At 35.7% G+C, this 16,429-nt stretch overlaps 1 protein-coding gene across 2 annotated transcripts in view; it reads left to right on the forward strand.

Moving 5' to 3' along the window:
* SPOP (speckle type BTB/POZ protein) overlaps positions 1–16,429 on the forward strand; it is a 79,134-nt gene that overhangs the window by 47,398 nt on the left and 15,307 nt on the right. For both annotated transcript variants that reach the window (XM_074261196.1, XM_074261197.1), the window contains 4 exons: positions 7,463–7,612; positions 8,189–8,310; positions 11,123–11,274; positions 11,390–11,517. In XM_074261196.1, the coding sequence (XP_074117297.1) occupies positions 7,535–7,612; positions 8,189–8,310; positions 11,123–11,274; positions 11,390–11,517 (480 nt within the window). In that variant the 5' untranslated portion in view covers positions 7,463–7,534. The remainder of the gene's footprint in view (positions 1–7,462; positions 7,613–8,188; positions 8,311–11,122; positions 11,275–11,389; positions 11,518–16,429) is intronic.

Raw genomic sequence — 16,429 nt, forward strand, 5'->3', positions numbered from 1 at the left:
CTCTGACTTCCGTGGTTTGGGATTCCTTCATATATCTTCTTGGTTATACTCTGTTTGGCTTTGTCTGGAAGAGCCTTGCTGCCCAGGTTCCTTCTGTAATACTCTGAATTATTCTTGGATTGGAAGTGAAAAGTTAACATGAAGATTTATTCAGATTGTTCTCTGAGATTCCAAATCCAGGCCTACTAGGAAATAGCTGCAAGCTGGGAAAAAAACCTCATAGGTACTAATGTATATGCAAGTTTTGGAATTTTCCTTATGTTTGACAAACAACTGTCTTGATATGGCTTTGAAAAAAATGCAGCAATACATCTAGATTTGTGGATGAATAGGTGGGGGGGGGGAAGAGGGAGGGAGAAAAAAGGTGAGGAGAGAGAGAGAGAGAGAGAGAGAGAGAGAGAGAGAGAGAGAGAGAGAGAGAGAGAGAGAGAGAGAGAGAGAGAATGTTTTTTTATCAAAACAAAGAATTGTGGAAGGTGCATTCCATGAATTAGTTTTTAAATGGCAATAGATATGGAAATTACAGATCAAATTCCCAATGCAATAAACTCTGGGGGCTGCCCAAATTCTTACCTTATGCTGGAATTTTATTGCTTTAACTGTAGTTTGAAATAAGTAGGTCATTGGCTGAATCTTTATTCTTATTTATTGTAAATCATATTTTTTGTTACAGGATGTGGCCTTCCTTTATTTATCAATCTACTATGCAATTTTGATGGTATTTCTGTATAATCATTTGTGTGCTGGAAATTCCCCATATATGTCTATAATTTTTTTTTTTTAAAATAACATTTCCTCTCCCTGTCCTCTTTTATGACATACGGATTATTCTAATTTTTTCTTTTGTTTCCGTCTTCTTACCAGACTGAAGTAGAAATGAAATCATTTATAGTTGGAATTAAATGAGTTGATAATTTTCAGGGTTCCATAGTATTACAGATGTGGCCAGATTTCATATTACCTCTAATAGCCATATAAGGCAAGAGCATACCAGTAACTTAAATCTCGTTGAGGAAATATACTACTTCAAATATGTTATATGCAAGCCCTCTTAATTTAGTTGTCTTTGTTATAAGATGGTCACAAACTGTCCCACAATTTAAATATTTTAATTGTAAAGATTGAAAGTATAGTTGTAAAATTTTAATGTAATAAAGAAGCAGCCATCTTTAATTAGAATATACATCATTCACAGAACAGAATTAATACAAAAACCAACTAGTTTTAAATCTTTTATCCGTTGCCCTATTGTGTAAAATACATATTGTCCTTGATAGTCTTTAGGATTATCCTCAGTTTCATTTTAAGAGGTGTCTGAATAATAAAACCACTGTACCTTCTGTAACAAGAATCCATTAGACTAGATTGAACTGCCAAAAGTTTGCCTTTAAAAGTCAGATGAGCTTTGCAACAAAGGAAGCAGTGTGACCTGTAATAATCTGTCCTTGGGGTAATGAGAAGGAAGTTACTACATATTATTGAGTACACATGAATAAAGGAACAAAGAAAACTCTGTAGATCATAGTAATCCTCAAGTATTATGGTTTGTCCATGTCTTCCATGTCTTTTATTTTTCTTAGTCAACAATTTTTTTTGTCATCTTCTGTTTTGGAAAGTGCAAGCGTCTCTCAGTTTTAAAATAGTTATGACACTGGAATTTTTCCTTACTTGAAAACTGAACTATATTTTAAACCCAGGCCAAAAAAAAAAAAAAAAAAAGGTGATTTTTTTTTTTTTTTTTTTTAAGGGAAAAAAGTTTCCAATATAGCAGATAGTTGCAGGAATTTATTTCAACCTAGCAACTTAAAAGTTTGTATACTGAATCCACACTTCTTTCATTTATCTGGGTGTTTTAAGACTGACACTGGGGTAAGGATTACCCATAGTAATCATAAATCTGATATGGTTGTACCAGTCAGGAGAGTTTTAGGTTCTATGGATGAGTGTTTTGAATCAAAGATAAGATAGGGAGGTCACTGGGGAAATAAAATGATACATAAAAATGACTGCAAAATCTGTCTGAAACACTAAAGACATTCTAGCCCAGCTATGCCCAACTACTGGCATTTTATTCCCTCTCCTACAACACTCTGTTGCCCCAGAAAGAATCCTGGTTATGTAATACTTAAGCAGAAGTGTTTTATTTCAAATCATTTCCTGATTTTCACTAGGAATTGTTCCTGGGTCTTAAAGTGAAGCAAATTCTCTATAATTATCTCCTTCCTTTCAGTTCCCTCAGCATTAAGGAAGCATTCCTTCAAACTTTAATAATTCACCTTGGCTCTGGTAATTTAGAGGTTAGGTGCCAAATTTGCATCAAGGCCTAGCATATATCCTGTCCAAAAGCCTATATTAGCAGACTTCATTTATGTCATAGTTTTCATTTCATTGTGAGTCTTGCACATTCAGCATTGTTGGAGCCAAACCTGTATTGAGAATTTGAAATAAAGGTAAGAGAAAAAAATTAATGAGTTTGAACAGAAATAGGTATTTCAGTACACTACACATGTTTGTTTGAAAATACATTCTATGGATCAGGACAACTTATTACCTATTCTCCTTTGGCCTAATATTAGAATTAGAATTCATATTGATAGTATTCCTTTTTCATATTGGTGTCAGTCTAACTTGGAAAAATTCCTAATGTAACACAAGAATAACAGCATCATGCTTTCATAATGTAATTTTATAGGTATTTTTGAGGATCATATCAGGATTGCTATTAGCTGTTTGAAAATATCTTCACATTGTATTTTTAGGCACACTGCAATATTTCTTGATAGGGCCCAAATATTTTCAAGATAGGAACAGAAATAAGAGAGAGAGTAGTGAGCTCCTGGCTGTGAGAAATTCTTTAATGTCCGAGTTGGGATTACCAGAATTTTGCCAGGTTCAGTAGTCTTTGAAAAACATTTTAATACATTGCTTAAAATTTAAATTATCTTTTTAAAATTGTCTTTTACTAGAGAGAACTTTAATCTTATTTAAATCTGTTTGAAGCCAATAATATGTTTTATTACTGCCTATTTCCTACAGAAGTTCTCAAAAAGATGATGCCCAAATAGATCTTTTTTCTTTTAAAATTGTTTCTCCACTGGGCATCTGTGGCAACTGTCGTGGTGTGCTAGAGAGTTCATGTAGCACCAGGCTTCTGCACTGATGAAGCACTTTACCAATGGTGCCTGCTATGAGTGAAATTAATTAGATCTGTGCTATCCTAGTCAATTTCTCTCTCAGCAGGCAGTGTGGATAAAGCTCATCAATGTGGGAGTCTAGTTCAACCAGCTGCTGAATTGGACTTAAAAAGAAAGAAAAGTGGAGTTAGTAAAGGAGGACCAGGCAACAAGAATCAAAAAAATCCAAAGAAACTTCTATGACCACAGTAGAACTTCTTCTATCACTTTAATTTTATTTATTTTTAAAATTTTAATTATAGCTTTTTATTTACCAGATATATGCATGGGTAATTTTATAGCATTGACAATTGCCAAACCTTTCCAATTTTTCCCCTCCTTCCCCCCCTTCTCCCCCCAGATGGCAGGTTGATCAATACATGTTAAATATGTTAAAGTATAAATTAAGTATAATATATGTATACTATCACTTTAATTTTAAGGAATATTATTTAAGCTAAGTAGAAGAATTTGAGGAATATACTATTTCATTAGTTTCAAGATTTATTTAGTTATTAGTTTTGGACTCATATACAAAAATCCTGGCCAAAAAAGTAGATAGATACAATTTTGACTTGGATTGTTCAGTTTAATCTAATACATGGACAAATTGACAGCAACACAGGCTACTACCTCTGTGAAGTACTATTTCCAGATTTTACCTAAAAGTTCTTTTGCTTGAAAGATTTGGGTATATTCTTGAAGAGAAATGAAATAATTCTTGGAATGCCTTTATTGAGTATTTAAATGGATTTGTTTCTCTTTTAAATATTTGTTCCTATATTAGCTTTTTCATGTAGACGTGAAACCAAATTCTTTTGACTTAAATCACTATTCTATAAAATGGGTGATTTTCTAATTTTTTTTTTTTTTTTTTTGAGGCTGGGGTTAAGTGACTTGCCCAGGGTCACACAGCTAGGAAGTGTTAAGTGTCTGAGATCAAATTTGAACTCGGGTCCTCCTGAATTCAGGGCCATCCACTGCGCCACCTAGCTGCCCCTCAATGGGTGATTTTAAAATATACAGTTGAAACTGATATTGTCATATGTGATAACTGTAACAAGAAATTAGTTTTAAGATATTAATTTTCCATGTCTAAGTAATTTCTTTTAAGTTCTTTTTTTGTTGTTGTTCTTGTTTGTTGGGGGAAAGATGGGAAGGCAATTCAGGCTTAGTAAGGCTTACCAGAAAATCAATCATAGCTAGATTGTGACCAGATTTGATCACTGTGATCAGCAATGATCAGATTTGAATTTGGGTCCTTTTTACTCCAAGGTTGGTGCTATATTCACTTTATCTAGCATCCTCTTTTCTGTTCACATCTAATGGATTTTTTTTTTTTTTTTTTTTTGTCCAAATGAGTGCTATTTTTAAGTGAAATTTTGAAATTCCCTACTGATAAAGATGACCCATGCTGGACCAGCAACAGCTCAAGATAATGGGACAGCTGCTAAAATAATTTTCATGCATAGGTCTAACCATGTTACTTAAAAATCTTAAAAACCATGTTTCCCTTTTGTTTCTAGGATAAAATCAAACTTTTCAACTTGGCATTTAAAGCATTTCTCATTTTGGTTATAGCTTGTCCAGGCTTATTTCACATTACTCTCCTTCTATGTCCCCTCCTTTCCAGCAAGGCTTATATCCTATTTTCTAAATTTGGAATTCTATCTCCTGTCTCCATGCCGGGAATGTACTCTTTTCTCAGCTTCAACTCTTAGAAACTTGAGAATAATCAATCAGCCTAGAGTTGGAGAGAACTTTTAGTGGCCATCTCTTCATTTTATAGATGAGGAAACTGAGGTCCAAAAAAATTAAGTGACTTATGCAAGATAATTGTAAGTTTTTGTCGTAGGTGAAATTTGAGCCCATATCTTCTGATTATGCACCATTTCTCTGTGGTCCCCCAGTGTAGACTCCTTTTTTTTACTGTGCTATTACTGCTCTCATAGTTTCTTTCAAAGCCCAGATTAAATACCACTATCTAGAGCAGGCCTTTCCTGGTTAGTGCTTTTTTTCCTTCTTTGATAATAACATATATATTTTTCATTTCTCAACAGCCCCCTCCCCCCCCAAAAAAAACAGCAATAAAAAACTACCAAAATTTAAGGGTCTTGAGGAGAGAGACTTTTTTTATTTTTTATTTTTTATTTTTAGGGCCTGGCACAATGCCTGGAACATAGTAGGTAGCTGTTGAATTTAAATTCAATTAGCAGATAAATTGTACTATGGTGATGCATTTCATAAGAAACCCAGTCTGTTGTAATAGGCAAGAACGCTGGAGAAATAAATTTAAGCAAGGATTCTTACAATAAGGTGTTAACTCAGTGGAACTGACAAGACAATGGTTATCTAATTTAGCATGGTGATTAATAGTTCTCTAGTTCTATACACGTACTTAGTACTTAATATAGTTCTACAAGATTGACACCTGTTATACAAAGATTCACACCTACGATAATGTAATTATAATAGAGTCTATAAAAGCCAACTAGGACTGGACTAGAGACATTTACTCCATTTCCCAACTCCGTGGGGGCTGGCCTGTCCTTCACTGAGACCAAATCCCATCTGAAGGCTCCCCAGAAAGCTAGTCCCAGTGAAGGAGAAAACTAACTTTTTGGATTTTAACACTTGACAATTCTTGTGGTAATTACTCTGCTGAAACAAAATCTGGTCCCAAAGACCTCCAGAAAACTAACTTAGAACCTTACAGTCTATCTTCCTCTTCTTGGTCATGAGGTTATCAGGACATAGAATTTAGAATTGGAAGGGACTTTAAGAAATCATTTGTTTGATATATCATTTCCATTTTATGGATTAGGGAACTAAAGCCCAGAGAGGAAGTGACTTGACTAACCAAATTTATATAACTAGAAATTATCAGAGATGAGATAGTAATCATAGAGGGGCAGTTGAGCTCTTTTCCTAAATCACTATGTTGATTGATGAAAACTAGCAGGGGCAGTATTTGGCTAGTATAACTGGGATAGATAGCCATGTGTTACAATTATATCTCACTATTTCTTGGAATGTTCTGCTTGTAAATGCTTAAGGGGCAAAACAAAACCTCCGACTTCAGTTGTATTTTATATAGTAGTTAGAACCTTATAAGAACAACATTTAGTTTCATATATTAGTGATAATGTGATATTTTATGTAACTTTTTTTCTATCACCAACTGAATGCTCTTCATTCATTCACTTGAGAAAGGTCTTATCCTCAATGAAAATAGCCTCAAAGACATTTTTCAGCTAAAAAATTCTTGTCTCTGAGGCTCATTCATTTCAGTGTGAAATCTCTGTCCTTGCCATAGTGACTAATAAAGATGCTGTCTTCTAAAGAGCACAGATAGTCAAACCAAGCATTTTAATCCTTTCTCTGTAAATTTATTTCCAAGTTGACCTCCTTAACATTTGCTGTCGTTCCTTTATAGGAATAGTCTCTGATGAGGAGACTAGAAAATATGTTGAGATTTAGCCCATCACCAACTACCAAGTTTTCTCTGGACCTCCAGTGTATCTAGAATGTTTGTAGTGAAAACCATGGTGCTTCCTAGGCAATTTGGGAAAAGAGAGATAGTAGGTAGCAAGGTCCAGGTTTTTTTCTGTAAAATTAAGAGTACTGGATTCATTGACCTTAAAGCTATAATGCTATGGTAAGAGAATTTCAGCTAAACACAAATTTTCTTCAGGATGATCATTCTTCCATTCTTCTCTCTTTTTTTTGCTTTTCCTTGGCTTTCTATTTCTCTGCCACCAGTTCTCATTACTAGCAGCCACCCCTCCAAAGCCTATATTAACAAACTCATCTTTTTACTTCAGTGGCATTTGGCCAGCAAAACTCTCCCAACAGTTTATTATAGTGCTTAGAAAAATCAAACAGAAAATGAAACCCTGAAGGGATATTTGGCCTCATTAGATATTTAACCTCAGATGGAAATGGGTATATAGTATACATATAATTGCTACAATAGTTAGCATTTTTGAGGATCAGTATTTATTATCTCATTAACTTGTTAGTGTAAAAACATTTGTTATCACCTTTTTAAAAGATACCTTTTTTTTTTTTTTTTTTTTAAGATTGGTGCAAATTAATTAGATGGATGAGTCTGTTTAATGTTCCTTTTGTACCTCTAGCATATATAGTATTGTATGTTAAGGGTTAGTGGGAGAGGTTCTAAAAGCTTATTTCAAAAATAATTTTATAGCTCTCAGGCAAATAAGACAGACAATAATTAGTGTCCCTGGAGTTTTAACTGAAGTTCTATTGTTCCTTGGGATTGACAGGGTGAAGACTAAATAGAAAGGTGTTTTTTTTCTTCCAAACTTGGGAAATTGCATTTAACCTTCAAACTGGCGATGTCAAGGGTCCCGAGTCCTCCTCCTCCGGCAGAAATGTCGAGTGGCCCTGTAGCTGAGAGCTGGTGCTACACACAGGTAAGTTATTAAGTTATTATTTTTTAATATGTTGATCTTACAGGATTTTTGGAAGTCAAAAATATGAAATTATTTCCTTATCTTGAGTATCAAAAATTAACACTTTTAAGTCCTTAAAGAGAGGGATGCCAGGAGATAGCAATCTAGAACAGGAAAAATATCCCTGCAGCCCTGGTCTTTACAGTCTTCTAGAATATTCTGTCATACATCAGAACCTGTCTGAATGTTCTAAACATGGTTCCGAAAATCATAAGTAGCACAAATTGTTTGGAGAAAAGGCAAAGACTTTTTGATTAATGAATACTTCATTTACTTCATTCTTTTGCCTCAATGTTTTTTTTTTTTTCTTCCCACTTTCAAATAAGTGTTTTTCAAGTATTATTAAAAGAATTTGTGAAAGTGACCGTTTGTTCTTTCCATGTTGAATCTGGCCTTGTCCCTACTTACCTTCCCTAGTTCACCAGTTGAAATTGGCATTAAGCAAGAGGGGATGGGGGGAGGAAAGAACTGAGTTTCTTTCTGCTTCTTGTACTTGACTGTTCTTCATTGAGTTGCTTTCTGACTTTCTGTCTGTAGATCAAGGTAGTGAAATTCTCCTACATGTGGACCATCAATAACTTTAGCTTCTGTCGAGAAGAAATGGGTGAGGTCATTAAAAGTTCAACCTTTTCATCAGGAGCCAATGATAAACTAAAATGGTAAGGAACACATTCAGCACAATGAAACTTAGAAGAAGTGTTTCCATCTTGTTCAGTATACAAATATAGGAGAATGCAATCTTTAAAAATCTTTATTGGGTACCCACTGTGTGCATGGGACTATATCAAGTGCTTAGTGAAATGTTTGATCCTGGCATTTTGTTCAAATGCATGTTTTGGCAAAGTATGTGCAAATGATTTTGGTAGCATATACTCTTTGTGAAGAGAGGCATAGGGTTAGGCTCCTGGCCAAGAAGAGGTGCCATAACTCTGGTATGGCCTAGAAGAGGATACATATGGTTTGTAGATTGAATGTGGCAGGAGCAGCATCTGAATCTACATGCTGTGTATTCAACTTGTGACATTTATACTTTAGATAGAACCCCTTAAGTATATAACTCTCTATATAAGCTTTCATTTTAATTCATCTACGGATTTGTATCATTGGCTGTGTGTGTAAGTACAGTTAGAAACTAATCGATAAAATCATTTCCAGAAAAAAATGTCATAAATTTGTCTTTGTTCCCCATTCCTACTTCTTCAAAAAACTCTTTAAAAAAAAAAAAAAAAAAGCAAAACCTTAAATAACCCATACTTTAAAAAAAAAATAAAAATTCTTCATGACCAGATTTGGTAAATTTCTGTCAAATCATTATACACTTGATAAAGTCCTTAAAAATGGGATTTTTGCTATTATTTGCCCAGTCCTACAAAAAACCCAAACCCTAAAGATTTTATTAAGCTCTTGCTGTGTGCAGAGCACTGTGCCAGACTGGGACAAATGTTTAGGTAAAACATAAGTCTTCACAGTGCAAAGTTGGGAGAAAGGCTCAGAACAGAGCAAGAAACCAATAAACAAAAATATCTGTAACATATGATATTACATAAATGTATTGGATAAAAGATGAAGTGATCCCAAAATGATCAGATTTGCTCTAGAGAATCAAGGAAGACTTCCTGGAAGAGATATTAAAGATAGGCTTTAAAATATTGGTATTTCCACAGGAAAAAAATGAGAAAGGATGGGATTTCAGGCACAAGGAACAGCTTTAGCAAAGGCAGGAAGGCAGAGTGAATACTTAGAGTGGGGAAAATTGTTCATTTTGGCTTGAGCCTGTGGAAGACAATTATGAGAGATAAGGCTGAAAAGGGAGCATGGTACCAGATTGTGGCCTTGAACCAGAAAAGTAACTGAAGAGCTTTGAGGTGAGGATTGACATGGCCAAGACAGATGTGAATTGTAGAGGAGTGAAATGGCACCTTATACCAAATTTTATCTGAGAAGGAATGGAGTAAGGGAAGAGTCTAAGATGACCTCCAGGTTATAAACAGGTACTACAATAAAGAGGTTAGCTCAGGAGGACCAGAATTCAAGGTAAGATGGAGCAGTTGAATATGCAACAGAAGTTCTATAGTTCAAAAAAGAAATTAAGACGAGAGAGAAAGGGCATTCAGAATCATTTGTTTAGAGGTGATAGTTAAGCCATGAGAAATATGTAAGATTGAGGTAGTAGAGAAGTCCAAAGACAAGACCCACTTGAGAAACACCTATATTTGGCAGTAATGAAAGGTAAGAGATGTCAGCAAAGGAGAAATTAGGGAGGAGAAGCAGGTGACAGCACAAAAGTCACTGGGGATACAGTTGGTTGTAAGAAAAGAGAAGGAAAGCTTAATATTGTGAGGAAGAAATAGTTTACAGATAGTCCTGCAAAATAGAAGAATTGCCACTTCTTTGAAGTTATAGGAGAAGAAAGTATCCAGTAGAAGAGAGATGGTTGTTAGTGTTAGAAGCTGAAGAGAGTGCTAAGGATGACTAGGGAAAGGATTTACTGATTAGGATATCATTGATGACCTTATAACAATTTTGTTAGAATTGATGTGTTCAGAAGCCTAATTATAGGGAATTAAGAAAAATGATTGTGAAGTAGAAGTATCAAATATAGATAACTTTTTAAAGAAGTTTACCAATGAAATGGGATTTGGAAGAGTCAAGGGAAGATGTTTTATGGTAGTATTTTTAAAGATTAAAGAGATCTGAATATATTTAGACAAATGAGAAAAACTGCCTTTGGGAAAAATTGGAGACACATGAGAAAGGAGATGACTATAGGAACAAAGTGGAAAAGGGTTAGAATTGGGGCACAGGGTTAGGCTTGGAGCCTAGGTAAGAATTAGGAATATATCCCATTTGTGGCCAGAGAGAGTGATGATGCTGACAATGTTTGAGATATAGAGAAAGGAACTTGAGGGAGCCAACAGTCAGTTGGTTTCAGTCTTCTCAGTAAAATAGGCTGTCATCTTCTAAGAATGTGGTGGTGGGTGCTGCTGCTGGTGAAATGAACATAAAGCTTTTTAAGAGAAGAGAGAAAAGGTTGAAATACTCATTGGGGAGAAGATTGTAAAATAGAAGAATTAGTGATTTTTGCATTAAAAGCTCAACTGAATGCTTTTTGGTTTGGTTTGGTCATTTTTTTGTTTAAGACTCCAAAGCCAGGACTTTCTTTACTAGCTGAAGTTATGTACCAACAATTAACCAGTAGCTCTTCCAAGGATTAAGGTTAACTAAACTAAAACAAAACTAGGATAGTTAGAAAAACGAGGAGAAAAAAGGTGATTTAGAAGATTATAGAAAAAGGAAAAGGGAAAATTCAAATTCTAAGTGATAATTAGATCAATCTAAAGTACCTCCTTTATATCTTATTAATAAATGAATAGCTGAGCTATTCTCAAGAGAATGTTCCATGTTACTGCTTGAGATAAGAATCTGAGAACACAGCCACTTTTAACTTCATTCATATCTTGTCCTGGGTAGGTGTTTGCGGGTGAATCCAAAAGGACTTGATGAAGAAAGCAAAGATTATTTGTCACTATATCTGTTATTGGTCAGCTGTCCAAAGAGTGAAGTCAGGGCAAAGTTCAAATTCTCCATCCTGAATGCCAAAGGGGAAGAAACGAAGGCAATGGGTAAGTGTCGTCCTCTTGCCTTGTCTCACTGCTTTGGCCCACGGTGACTCCCTCTGCTATGCAGATGTGACTTCAGACTGTTTTCTTCAATTGCCTTATTGATATCTTTTTGTAGAGAGCCAGAGAGCCTATCGATTTGTACAGGGCAAGGACTGGGGATTCAAGAAATTCATCCGTAGAGATTTTCTATTGGATGAGGCCAATGGTCTCCTTCCTGATGATAAACTCACTCTCTTTTGTGAGGTAAGTCCACCAAGAGTGCTGTGGGGTTGGCTAGAATGGTGGGGAATCCAGTTGTATTGTATTTGGGAGGAAAAAAAAATGGGGGAAACCTTAAAGGGTAATGCCATGCACAAATTACATTTGGAATGAGAGGATCTGGGTTCAGATTTCACCTTCTGCTACTTACAACCTGTGTGACCTTGGCAAGTCACTTCACCTCTCTGGGCCTTTGTTTGCCCATCTATAAAATGAGGACATTGGATTAGATGATCTCTAAATTATACTCTAGCCTTATGATCTTATAAATTCTGATTTATGGGATCAACTGAAGACTGCCTTTCCTGATTTTCAAAGTTCTGGATTGAAATGCCTGTTCTTACAAGATTTAAAAGCAGGGATTTTCTTGGTAAGGACTATATTCTTTATCTCTGGATCCTGGGACTTTTCCATTGAAGGCCTTTTTAGGCATTCCTTTGTAGAGCTGACAATACACCCTCATTTGCTTCTAGAAATGTGAAAGCAATATTTCCGGGGTAGGTGTGTTCACATGCATGTATGTGAACATACATAACACAGTACAACATATACACATACATCAGCTCAGTTGCAATAATTAATCTCTTTTTTTCTACCCCAGGACTCTAATCAGGATCTGAGTATTTATAGTTTATTCTATTTAGGAACATCTTAAGGTGGGAAGGTGAAAAACAGTATTGATAGAAGGGATGCTTTAGGCTACTGCTTAACCTGTCCTAAAGGATGCCAGCTGTCATCCACTAGCAGAGTGTTAGGAAAGGACTCAGTATTTTGCTGTTGTCCATCACATAGTCTGAGAATCACTTTCTGAGCAGTGCCAATATTGTGCCAACACCTTGATGATGACAGCCTAGATACAGTTTCCCAACTATTTGAGAACTATATAATGGCAAGATCCAGTCTCCAGTTAGAGGCAGCTGTGGTGGCACAATGAATAGAGAGCTACTCAGGAGTCAGAAAGCGTGAGTTCAAATCCAGCATTCAAACCAGTTGTATGACCCTGAGCAGGTCACTTTAACCTTTGTCATCTGTAAACTGGGGAATAATAACACATGTCTTAAGAATAAATATTGTATAAATGTCAGTTGTTATTTTTATTATTATTATTGAGTTAATTATTTAGTCAACAAGGAAGAATTCTCGCCCCTAGGAATCTATGTGAGCATCAGAGATCAGTGTGTCAATACCTGTTTTGTTTTCCATGTCACAGCTTTTCCTATACCTCCATGGAAAATTTGATATCTGGTGTAAAATTTTTTTGGGGAAGAAATGTTTTTAACACCATACTGCTTATATAAAATGGAGTTTTGTGTGATGGCTATTTTCTCTTTCTTTTATTGTTGGGGCAAAGTAGAAACAGTCCAATAAGAAAAGGGGATGCCTAACTGTGGATGTGGAAGTTCTATGTCTGAAGATTTTTGAAAGTTGAATTCCAAGTAGGTCCACTTGTGCACAAATTACACTCAATGGGCCAGAAGGAGGAATTGGAGGAACCACTTTAATGTTTAATGTGAGGTTAGACACTATTTTAAAAAACAAGCCATGCTCAATTTTGTATGATTGTACAATCTAATCCAGAAAAACTATGCTAAGAAGTCTTTACCTATCTTGGAGCTTTTTATTTCAAAAGCAACTAGAAATGGTGAAAATCTTAATTCCTGTTAGAGAAATGAAAACAAGTCATGGAAGTCTTTGTTTTCTGAAGGAAGAGAAGCAATTCTCTTTAAGTGTCAACTCCAAATTTTTTTATTGGCATTTTTAGACAATGCCACAGCCTTTATTGCAACATTCCAGAATTTCACAGTGGAATAGCAACAGTTTCTCTCCCCATTCGTAGGTTCAGATTCTTCCCATTTTTTTTTTTTTTTCCTCAACCCATTCCAGCTGTTTCAGTCTGCCTTGTGTTGACAGTCTTGATTTGGAAGCAGTTTACTTAAGTCCTCACGTGGCTGCCTATTTTTCTGCTGTTGAGTCCATGGCTGTTCTCCAATCCTCTTTGCCCTCACTTTTTCATATGAGATTCCCTCAGGAGGAGAAGTCTTGTGGTTAAGTTTAGCTTTCCCTTGCTAACTTGGGAGGGAGGCGAGATTACACTTTGGGAGTTGGAAGATGTTGAACTGGGAAGCGTCTGCTGGATTCTGCTGACGCCATCAGTTTCTTCCCATCAAACCAGGTGTGCCATATGTTCCTCTCACACTTCTTACTTGGCCACAGGTGCAGAGCTCTGTTTCTTGCTTTTTGGACTTGTGCCCAGTGAGGCTTGTTTCCTGTTCCAAAGCTCTCTATGGACTTTATAACATTCATCATTGCAAGACTGTTACAGAGAGAAAGAGAAAGGGAGTGAATGTGTGTGTGTTTAAAAAAAATCTGTAGCTCCTTTCATCTGTTCAATGAGAAGATGTGGACTAGATGACCTTTAAGATCCCTTCTAAATGAATCCTTTTATCCAAGTTTGTAATACTTTTTTATGGCCTGTTCATCCTTGCATTTAAATTCCAACTCCTTGATCATTGCTGCTTCCTATCTTACATGGAATTTTTATTTACATATGTAATATTTATTCATATTCATATTTAATTTATGTTTAGTGGCTCTTGATAGATATACTCATATAAATTCACACTGAATATTTATTCCTAATTTACAGCTTTGTTCTTGTCTCTGGTTTATAGACTACTGGTTTATTATGATATAATGCAATTGCTTTTATGGTGACTTTGTCACATCTCTAGAATCCACAAGAGAAATCTCAAAGTGAAAGATTTGAGAAAATTGATCACTTTTATTTGTACATTTTGGGATGTTTGTAGTGGCTTTATTTTAATGAATGTTTAGATAAATCATAAAATCTTAAGGCACATTGTATTGTATTTACATGTATATATATATAGCACAGAATCCACTTTTGGTGATGTGCAGTGGCTCTGAGGAGTATGCTTTTCCCTGGTTTAACTTGAGTCTGTTTAATTATAGCACACAACATTTTAAGAGTCACTCTGCAAGAATCTTGAGAGTTTAGTTCATCTTGTTTTATGATTGAGAAAAATAGTGACTGGAGAAGTTAATTTGCTTAGCATCATACCAGAAATCTGTAGTAGAGCTCTGATTAGAACTCGTAGTCTCAGTTTTTTCACGTTTTTAGAATGTCACTTAAAACAAAGTTTTATTCCATGGAAGGCAATGCAGGTGATACTACATTTGAGAGGAGAGACAAAGTTAATAGCAATTGACTTTAGAAAAATAAGGGAGGGAAATAAGGACACAATATATCTTTGATTTGAATTTTAATTTTTTTAATTAAAATTTTTTTTGTTTGTTTTTATAACATCTACATTTCCCATAGTGAAGACTAAAAAAAAGGGGAAAAAGAAAAAAAAAGTTGAGCAAAACCAACAAAATATAACTTTACAACTAGTGTTTCAGGCCCATAGTTCTATCACTGCTGCAAAGAAGCCAGGGACAGTTTCTTCTCATAACTTTTGTTTAGAGGGAAACTTGGTCATTATAATTTCATAGATTTTGATTATTTTGTTGCTTTTGTTCTTTCATTTCCATTGTGGTAGTCTTGAGTATTGGCTTCCTGGTTCTATTTAATTTTTTTAATCAGTTGTAGTAGGTTCCCTCCCAGCTCCAAAGCTTTTTTTTTTTTTTTTTTAATTAATTGTATTCATTGTTTCTTACATAGCAGGTGATAATCATTCCATTCCTTATGATGAGGTGCAAAAGATGTGGTTAGTGGTAGTAAAGAGGTGTGAGATTGGAGTGGGGAATCCCTTTTGGTCTGCACTGGGTTCCATGTGAAAGAATTAGAAAACCTGAAAATCTGTATGGCAAGAGAGATTTATTTTTCACCGTGAAGGAAGCTTTCTTAGCAGGCAAAACTCCTTAATAGGAATTTGACACTGAGAAGGCAGCTTTGCTAGGAAGACAGACTTCTTAGTGGGTAAAAAGGTCCTGTTAGGGAAATAACAAATGTTAATACTGAGAAGAGAATATCTTCATAGTGGGTAAAAGTCCTGGCAGGCAACCTTGCCAAGAAGAGAGATTCCTTGGCAAAGCAAAATCCTATTTCGGACTTCTGCAAAGATTGGGGATTCATAGTTGTCTTTTATTAGCTTTCTGAGGCTTAGGGCTTCAATTCAAAATTGAATGAGATTCCTTCAATGTTATCAATGCCTAGGGCTTAGATTTCTAATTGAAAAGAGAGCACTTATTTTAGGAGTTTGAGCTACTAGGAGTGATCCCAGAGTAATCTCCAACTGAATGAGATCACTTAACTGGCTGTTGTCTGGGAAAGGTGTGCTTTTCCTAGGAGCGAGAGCTCCCCAGAAGGGGATCCAGGATTCCCAAAAGATCTCAGTTTATTTCAATTATATTTTTATAGGTATCCTCTCAGTTTTCATACATTTTGAACCTTAGGAAACCAAAATAAGAACATGATTTGGTTCCTGAATAAAAATTTTTGCTTGTGTTTGATGAGAATTAGATAAGGAGTATCTAAATGAAATTAGGTTTAATTGAGGTCTAGTGGCAGATTCGGGGTACAGGGAGTCAAATAGAGCTCCCCTGCAACCCCTTTGGATTCAGCTCAAGGATACAGAGTTAAATGAGGTCTAGTAGCAGCCCAAGAGTCCTCTGTAAAGGAATTTACAGACCCAAAAACCTAGCTTGATAAAAGAGGTTTATTGTGGGGTTTGGAAGTAAGGCTGAAAGGTAGAAAGACACCAGGGCCAGGGCTGACACCGGTGGGCAGAAACCCTTGACATAGCCTGCCTAAGTATGCCATGTTTGGGGACTTCTGCAAAGAGTGGACTCCAGTTTCCCCCTTTTAATCTGAAGGGGTTCCTGGGTGGAGTCCCAGGTTAGCCTTTGGCTTGGGGTTCTGCCAGGGTTAGAA

The sequence above is a fragment of the Sminthopsis crassicaudata genome, chromosome 4 (assembly GCF_048593235.1).
Source record: "Sminthopsis crassicaudata isolate SCR6 chromosome 4, ASM4859323v1, whole genome shotgun sequence".
NCBI lineage: Eukaryota > Metazoa > Chordata > Mammalia > Dasyuromorphia > Dasyuridae > Sminthopsis > Sminthopsis crassicaudata.